The sequence below is a fragment of the Triticum aestivum genome, chromosome 6B (assembly GCF_018294505.1).
Source record: "Triticum aestivum cultivar Chinese Spring chromosome 6B, IWGSC CS RefSeq v2.1, whole genome shotgun sequence".
Taxonomy (NCBI): Eukaryota; Viridiplantae; Streptophyta; class Magnoliopsida; order Poales; family Poaceae; genus Triticum; species Triticum aestivum.
In genome coordinates this window covers 46,300,418-46,308,622 of record NC_057810.1, presented here as the reverse complement: position 1 = coordinate 46,308,622, position 8,205 = coordinate 46,300,418, and the positions used below count along the sequence as shown (strand labels likewise).

Sequence of the window (8,205 nt, the reverse complement as noted above, 5' to 3'; positions counted from 1 at the left end):
CCCCTCCCTCCCCCTCCGGCGCGTCCCCGAGTCCCCGCCATCCGAGCGCGCGTCGTGGGTGCCCCTGCCTCCCAGCTGCCTTCCTTGCCGGTCCGACGCCCGGTGCAGCGTGCGGCATCCCTGGCAACGGCCATGGCGCAGGCATCCCCCCTCGTCCCGGTGGCCGTTCCTCCCCCATCAAGCCACGGTGACGGCTCATGCGCGGAGGCGATGAGGCTACGGTGTTAGTGTCAGTCCCGAGGCTCCTCAAAGCGGGTGCTTGCTGGCGCTGCTTCGGCCCCGGTGACCTTGGACCTGCGTCTCTCCGGTGTCCATGGCTGACGACGTCATATGCCGGGCAGCTCTAGCCTCGGTGACCCAGCAGCTGCGTCCCTTCCAGCTCGCGTGGCTCACCGATGTCCTGACGGCCATGGCCACGGCAACATGGATCTGCATCCCTCTAGACCCTGTTTGTCGGCGTTGCTGATCATCGTCGCCCTACCCCCCTCGTGGTTTGCTTTGCGTCTGCTCTGCTCTGTACGCCTCTAAGCCTCCCCTTTGCCAGATCCAACGCTTGTGTGTCCGGAGGCGGTGCCACCTCCGACGGAAGGTGCAACCCCATTAATCCCCTTCCGACGACATAGTGGCTTCGACCAGCGTTTGGCTTCCTCATCCCTGACTCCAAACACGGCGGCTATGGGATTGCCCAGCCTGAGGCCAGGGAGAAATCCTTGCTCGGCTTGCCGGAGCTGGCAGTGGCGGCGTCTATGGATGTCGTTTCCTCCTTGGAGGCGCTGTCAAGGCCCTCAGCTGTGCCTCTCCTCGAGCTCAAGGAAAACCCTAGGTCTGGTTCCTCCGGACCGGATGGTGACGGCGTCTCAGCGATGATTTCCTTCTTGAAGGCGCTATCTTGATTGCTCGCGGTGTCCCCGGGTTTTGGCTTAGGTGATGTTGGAATTCTTGCTGGTTCAGCATTGCCGCTCTAGGTTTGGGCTTGGTTGGTTTAGCTGTGATGTATCCTCTATTCGGGCCGAGCATCCCTTGTCTCTCTGCTCCGGGCACCATGTTCACGCCTGCGTGCGTTCGTGTCATGTGTTGTACCATTCTTTATACTCACTCTATTCCTCCTATCAATGCAATGATACGCAAGCTTTGTGTATTCGCAAAAAAAAAGCACAATATCAAGTACAAACTGCATGAAACTAACTCAAAAAACGAACTTTGTATGGAAGGAAATGTAAGGCACCACACAAACAACAACAAGTAACAACTTTACCAAGCAAAACTGAAATCAATATCAAATACCAAATCAGCAACATATATACAGTGCTTACCTCTTGACTGAGCTCATGTTCAATTTTTAGAGGCCGCATTAATTTTGTGCAGAAAGTTAAAAGCAATTTAAGTTAAGTGCAGAGGTAATTCTTACCAAGTAAATATCAGCAGAATCATAAGCCCCGGCTCTAAACAACAGAAGATGCTTGATCTTATACTTGGAGAGTTGGGTCATGGATATGAAGCAAAAGTTTGCCTCCATAATCAAAGGCGTTATTAAACATACAACAATCCTGAATGCAGAGTACAACTTTACCAACATGTAGTTATGGAAACAGCTTACATCTTAGGTTCATACGTCTAACTACATACGTATTACACTTGGATCGTTAACAAAAAAAAAAGGTTTACTCCTTGTAGAAGGACAGCAAACATTGGACTGAAGGTTGTTGTCCTTCATTGGTTTTGCTGAACCTGCTGTAACAAACATCGTGTACCATTTCCAGACTAGTAACGGCCATGGAAACGGGCACCTCTGCATGTGTCCACGTGTCTCGTGTCGATGCCCCGTTGGGATGCATACAGTCTCCTTCTTCCCTCCCGTCCATGCTAATTTTGGCAGACAACCAAAACAGCCCCAAAGAAAAACCCGGAGGCGACGCGGGGACTAGCCACCGATCCAACCCCATTCCTCCATCTTCCCTTCCTTCCGGTCTTCGTCGGACGGGCAACATCCATGAACGGAGGCGGCGGCGGCGGCGGGATCCTATCGTATGAGAAGCTGGAGGGGTACGCGGTATGGGTGGGCGCGAGCGTGGCAGCGGCCTTCTTCATCTCCATGGAGCGGTGCTCCTGCATCCACCTCCACACCATGGACGACGACGATTGCGACGACCCCGAGGAGGCCAAGGACCGGCCCCTCATGCTCTCCCGCCCCCAGGCCCTCCCCGAGTACTACTACGACTGGACAGGGTCCTCCGCCTCGTTCGCCAAGATGTGACTATCGGAGTCGATCATCTTGCATGATCTGCTTTTTTTGTCCGTTTAATTTTTGATTAGGTCTTTTTTCTTTTTGTGTTTTCTTGTGATTTGTCAGTGCTATGATCTAATTGTGTTATTCGTGTGAGGCATTCAAGAAATCGAGCCCTGCATTGTTCATGCATGATTCGGATGGCAGATTAATCTATAATTTTGTACCATCTATTGGTGAATCTTCTAGAATTCGATTCCGAGACGGTCATATGGATCATGTCCCACATTTTTGTTGCATTGTATCTTCGAAGCTGTGGAGCAGGAGTACATATTATTTGGGCGTATGCACGTCACCATGTTTGATTGTTGTAACGCGTAGCTGTAATGTGAACCTCACAGGTTTTAGGTCATGTTTCTACAAGGAAACTGAATTTCGAATTCGTGGAGAGAAAATGGGTGCTGGTAGTTGTTTCCCTATCCCAAGTTCATTTCCACCCTGGTTCGGCAACATCTTTTCCTTATTCCCTTAGTTCTACAGTACGAGAATAGTTCACAGACATGACGAAAAGAAACATGTTTCGAGTAAGCCAACTTCTAGATGTATCAGATGATAATGCATATGTTGTCCTTAAAGGTCAGCTGTTCGATGCTTGCCTACATAGAACAAGATTCACAACAACAGTTTGGGAACATAAGAGGCTTTCAATACAAATTGTGTACACATAAAAAGGATCCAATATATCCTCATTTGCCTGTATATCTTCATCTTCCTGTCAGGTCGACGATTAAGAGGATCCAATATAAATTCATCTGCCATGAAAGGATCCAATTCCCAGCTGGTGGAAGTGATGCTCTAAAGAAATGCAAATGTGCAAGATTGAACATTGAAAATGCAATTACTCAACACAACACTTCCCCTCATCCAATTGTGAGGTTTCTGGATCCACCGTTCCAGAGCCGGGTTTCCAAATGGAGCATAAGAAAGCTTCCGGACCATACAATTTCAGTTTTACCGAAGTTTTCGGACGTCGTCAAGGGTGACCTGACAGAAATTTTTCACGATTTTCATGCTGGCAAACCCCTCTATGTAGCCTCAACTTTGGAGAGATTACGCCCTTACTGAAGGTCAAGGATGCTAGTATAATTCAGCAGTACTGCCCTATCTGCTTGCTAAATGTAAGTTATAGTTTTTTTTTACTAAGGTGGTTAACAAATGTAATCTAGTGGCCAAGAATTTGTTTCTTTAAGAATAAACTAAACAAGTTAAGAAATCAAAATGCATTTTTTCATCAACAGCTGCTTGTAAGTTGCCAGATACACTGCAATATTAGAGTCGCATGCATTACACTTGTACTCAGCACATAATCACCAAAAATGCTGAGGAGAATTTCCCCTCAGAACTATATCAGATGGCGCAGTTGCAGCACAGGCAATGCCCACACTGCATGACTATGACATTGGTGTGTGCGCTTCTTTCTGTAATTTCAGTTGCATCATCAGCTCAGGATGCATGAACACTCTGTTTTCAAGGGACTATATGAACATGCTTTGGCGGTTTGGCCTATGTGTCTCCATTTGCCAGTCAGACTGGCGTCTCAAGTTCGCCACGCGGGCGATTTCTCCTGATCGAAATTCTCTTCCCACCAAGTGGCATTCTGCATGAAAGGATCTCATTTTCAGTTGGTAAAAGTGATGCTCCGAAGAAATTCAGGTGTGAAGGATTTTGCAAAAAATGCAATCAATCAACACAGCACAACATTACAAGCTTGCTGGATTGATGGTTCTGTAAGTAGGTTAAGATTTTCCCGGACTTCACAGAATATGTGACCATGTCAAATAAATTGCTTGAGACCACTGCTCTTGATATAGGGTTTTATTTTTTATCGCACTGAAATTTTGGGAATGCACTTAATCATATCAACCAGTAAGTGAGACGAGATTGCATACCTTGTATCCTCTTCTGAGGAATTCAAGCTGGCTGCCTACCTCTTCTTGCAAACCGAGAACTCTCAATAGTTCATCCTTGGCCTAAATGAATGACATGGCACGTCATACTCCAAAACTTCTGTTAGAATAATAACTATAATTCATGCAAATGATATACTGTAATGACCTGCCCCAAAGTGAACCGAGATGCACTCTCTGCAACACATGCATAGGAACCATCACCCTGCTTAAGCATGACTTGCCAGGGCCCTGAACAGACAGAAATTAATAGATCAGTAGCTGATGGTGATGTGGTATCAACCAATTGTATGTTACAACACGATGAATTGGAGGATGCAAATACATGTATGAATATTAATATATTATCAACTTTTAAGGTGAAGAAAGACATGGAAATAACAGCTTAGTACTGCCAGTGGCCAAGACTACAACCATGTGCTACCTGGGTACTGACGGAAGACAGCGCCACTGTAGTTCACTATGTATGGAGTGACCGCAATTGTCTATATTGTGAAGTGGAAAATGTTAGTTACAGACAGAAGCACAAATGATGGTTAGGCACGCAAAAGACAAATAGATGATACCTTCGAGTAGTCACGCTGTCTGATATAAAATACTGGGGTAAACTGAGAAAGAAACCGGTAATGCAAATCTTTTGGGGGGAATCCCAGAAGCCCCAGGTCAGAACTGCAGGTTAAAGTTCGTATGTTATCGCTTAAGGCACTCAAAATGCTTATAAGGAACAGAGTATCAAATACTAGAATACAGAAGACATACCGCAAGGTATCTAGTTCAAGGTTAAAGAGAACAGCAGGTACACAGGCAGCAAATTGGTCCTGGTCAAGAAGGAATGCACATAGGGCGAATCAGCAAAACATCCAAACAAACACCAGAACTTTTATAAATAAATTTGAAGTTAAACATTTTTTGCTCCTGTGCGACAATTGTAGAGAATCACTGAAAATTACGGATTCATGTTCTCCTGCAAATGCTTAGAATACAAAAGCAGTTTTTTTTGGAGGGGAGACACAAAAGCATTATTCTAGACATACCACATACTTCTCTATAGATGAAAGGTCACCCGTGCTGCTGTTGATAAAGATATATAGTGATGGTGGTTCGTCAGACTTCCATTGATCTGTAAGCACACTAGCACATCAGTTACAAGCAGTATCTGATATCTCCAGGGATGTTTATGTGAGGATTTTCTCACAGTAATAGGGCTCAAATTTACTGATGGCTGGCTGTTACGGAATTTCTGCTCACATTAATAATAGTATCATAATGAATAGTTAACTACCCATGGTAAACCTGCCTACGCTTGATTCACACACACATCCTGCTCATGTTCAGTTATCCTTTTATTTCCACTCTTTGAACTGATTATAAATTAACACGAAAATATTTTGCCAACTAGGCAACTACACAAAAAGATGCTAGCATATCAATGTTATTCAGCATGCTACATGTACTCTGAACTGGTAGCTTTTGGCACAAAGCGCTCGGCAAGATTTAGTCAGGTCCTGTATAGAACAAAACATCAATGCAGAGAACTGGCATAAAAAGAATGCAATTTTCAGTATTTCATCTTAGAATCAGCAGATTCATTAGCAGCAGCAGCTCGTCGGAGTAAATGAAATTGGTGTTTTCGGTGTCACCATATAAGACAGAGCTGCCTGAGATCTTCTTACCTTCGTTGTCATCAGCAAAATCGAAATCAAGGGTACTTCTTATCGATTTGAAGAAGGTATCGACAGGCCCGGTGGGCAGATCGTCCAACGAGCTGATGGATATACCCTCGATCTAAAAGAAGTGCCAAGAGAAAACCAACCCATCACTTTAGTCTCCCATGAAGCCACTGGGGGAATGCAATGTTTCGAGGTGCAATTTTTACCTGATCTATAGCTGTTTTGAATATCTGCGAGGCCCTTCGCTTCTCCGGTTGATCAGGAAACACCTGGAATGGACTAGAAGAGAACGGGTGAGCATGGTTCCGCACTCGTGGAACAAACTTGGAGGACAAAGGGTGAAGCGTGGAGCCTGAACTTACTATGCAGGACCGAGTCCCCTTGAGCTTTTTGAGGTCCCTAACGACGGCGAGAGCGAGCTGGACGTTGGCATCAATGAACTCGTCCGAAGACCCCTAGAGAAAAAGAGGTGAATCGGCGTGATCAGAACTTCAGAAGCAATAGGAAGAGTCCCAACATCAGTCTAACATCAACCCCTTCATTTCGGTAATGGGTAATTTTATTAAGGTGTCAAGTACTCAAGGTGATGCACATAAACAAACTCGGATTCTCCAACAACACGATGGCAAAGCATTGATGCACATTATAGAATTGATTCTTAATTTCTCTTTAGATATTAGAGGTTGGTGATTTTTCTTCTTCTGAAAAGAGAGCTGTCTCTCCAATTTCATTAACGAAACCGGTGTCTTAGTTAAATTACATAAGCTTAAAAAAGCTAGCTCAGTACAAAAGGAATTGGGCGTCGAAAGCTATAGGAGGGTAACAAAGCTTCCATTTCCCAAAACTGAGAGGAAATGTATTAGAGGTAGGTGCATGTGCATCCACACTAGTAGAATTTATCTACGTTCATCGGCCACTAGTCGGTTCATATCCGTTACAATTAATGCCAAAAGAATTGTTGCAGCAGGAAGTTTGAACAGGGGTGAACCAATTCGTGTGAATTTGTATCCGGTTATTGGAGTCAAACTGGATTTCTATGCATCGGTCAGTGGAGTCAAACTGTATCCAGTTATTGCAGCATGACATGTCACGGCAGGAAAGTTGAGCGGGGTTGGAGAGGAAGGGCGTGCCGTGGGGGTACGGTACCTTGTAGGAGGAGATGCTGCTGGGCAGAGGCCTTGTCGTCGATTACCCGTGGAGGTTCATGAAACATCGAGGGTGGGTGAGTGTGAGAACAACCGCGGGAACGCATTAGATTAGATTAGATTGGTAGGAGACGGATTGGATGAGGAGCGGGGTGGGCGCGTACGGGAACTCGATCTCGAGGCGGGTCCTGCCGTCGTCGATGGCGGCGGCGAGGGAGCGAGCGGCGTCGGAGACGAGCACCTCGTAGGAGCGCGGCTTGTAGACGGACACCCCGGCCCTCAGCTCCCCCACCTCCGCCTCCTTGGCCGCCTCCGCGCGCACCGACCGGAGCCTGCGGCGGCCGCCTCGGACGCGCGCTGGCGCCCCTGCGAGGCGGGCGGGCGGAGCCGCGGGGGAGCGCAGGAGGCGGACGGCGGTGGAGAGAGGCGCCATGGCCGCGCGCGGGGGAGGAGGGGGAAGGAGGAGAGGCGGTGCTCTGCTCTGGTGGTGGCTGACGTCCCGCCGCGAGGAGGGAAGGAGAGGCGAGCCCGCACCACACACTGCCCCCAGTGATCCTCCACGTCGGTCGACACCTCGGCCACTGCCGGTGGGCCCCACATGGAAATTCGAGGATTTCCTTTGCTCTGATTAATGCAGTTGGCCTTTTTTTCCCAAACATAGCCGATTTTCTTAATTCCAGCCCTTGCAAGAACAAGGAATTACATACAGGTTCTTCAATAAATCATCGCTGTCTTCCTTCTATGTTCGCTAGCGGTCGGCGCGTCGTGGGGAAAGCTCGTTGTCGCCTATATGCCTCCGCCTTATCGAAATAACCTTGTTGAAACTCAGGAGCTTGTGTAAGTAGCAGCCGGCTATGCGTTGGTGAAGAGCAGTAGAGGCCGGCGACCATAGACTAGATAGATCGTCGTTCTAGAGAAGCCGATGCTGAGGAGGGTCATATGATAATTCCAACTCCGATCGGACAGGGGAAGGGACACAAATCTCACAAGTTCCACGACGGAGCGGTATCTAGTAGAGCATCATGTGATGGACGGGGAACTAGAGAATATAAACACGTCACAAAGCCAGCTTCTCTATAGGCCGCAGCCGTATTGGACAAACAGTATCACGCCAAGCAGAGTGTCCAACGGTCGACAACATCCTCCAACTCATCAATGCCACTTCGAATAAGGACATCAACGTACCATTGGGAAAGCCA

The 8,205-nt window shown here is 47.3% G+C and overlaps 2 protein-coding genes across 5 annotated transcripts; one reads left to right on the top strand and one right to left on the bottom strand.

Moving 5' to 3' along the window:
- The first annotated feature begins 1,886 nt into the window (after positions 1 to 1,886).
- On the top strand, positions 1,887 to 2,400 carry LOC123135648 (uncharacterized). The gene has a single exon (XM_044554821.1). The coding sequence runs from the start codon at positions 1,991 to 1,993 to the stop codon at positions 2,252 to 2,254; it is 264 nt and encodes an 87-aa protein (XP_044410756.1). The 5' UTR covers positions 1,887 to 1,990; the 3' UTR covers positions 2,255 to 2,400.
- A 1,089-nt stretch (positions 2,401 to 3,489) lies between these two features.
- Positions 3,490 to 7,536, bottom strand: LOC123135646 (protein LPA3). 4 transcript variants are annotated; one of them, XM_044554820.1, is made up of 12 exons: positions 7,171 to 7,525; positions 7,008 to 7,038; positions 6,224 to 6,316; positions 6,068 to 6,130; positions 5,865 to 5,976; positions 5,226 to 5,311; positions 4,951 to 5,009; positions 4,758 to 4,860; positions 4,616 to 4,676; positions 4,340 to 4,422; positions 4,174 to 4,254; positions 3,490 to 3,881 (listed from the first exon to the last, which is right to left on the bottom strand). In XM_044554820.1, exons 1-12 carry the CDS (start codon positions 7,437 to 7,439, stop codon positions 3,822 to 3,824), a joined length of 1,101 nt encoding a protein of 366 aa, XP_044410755.1. In that variant the 5' UTR covers positions 7,440 to 7,525; the 3' UTR covers positions 3,490 to 3,821. The 4 variants fall into 4 exon arrangements, with proteins under 4 accessions (XP_044410755.1, XP_044410754.1, XP_044410753.1 ...); XM_044554819.1 differs by having other exon boundaries at positions 4,758 to 5,009; positions 7,171 to 7,531; XM_044554818.1 differs by having other exon boundaries at positions 6,068 to 6,316; positions 7,171 to 7,529.
- Between the last annotated feature and the right edge of the window lie 669 nt (positions 7,537 to 8,205).

Coding starts and splice junctions, on each gene's coding strand:
- LOC123135648 (XM_044554821.1), top strand. CDS start 1,991: ATGAACGGAGGCGGCGGCGGCGGCGGGATCCTATCGTATGAGAAGCTG.
- LOC123135646 (XM_044554817.1), bottom strand. CDS start 7,439: ATGGCGCCTCTCTCCACCGCCGTCCGCCTCCTGCGCTCCCCCGCGGCT. Junction 5,977..6,067: donor TCAAAACAGCTATAGATCAG/GTAAAAATTGCA, acceptor CACTTCTTTTAG/ATCGAGGGTATATCCATCAG. Junction 4,255..4,339: donor CTCGGTTCACTTTGGGGCAG/GTCATTACAGTA, acceptor TCATTCATTTAG/GCCAAGGATGAACTATTGAG.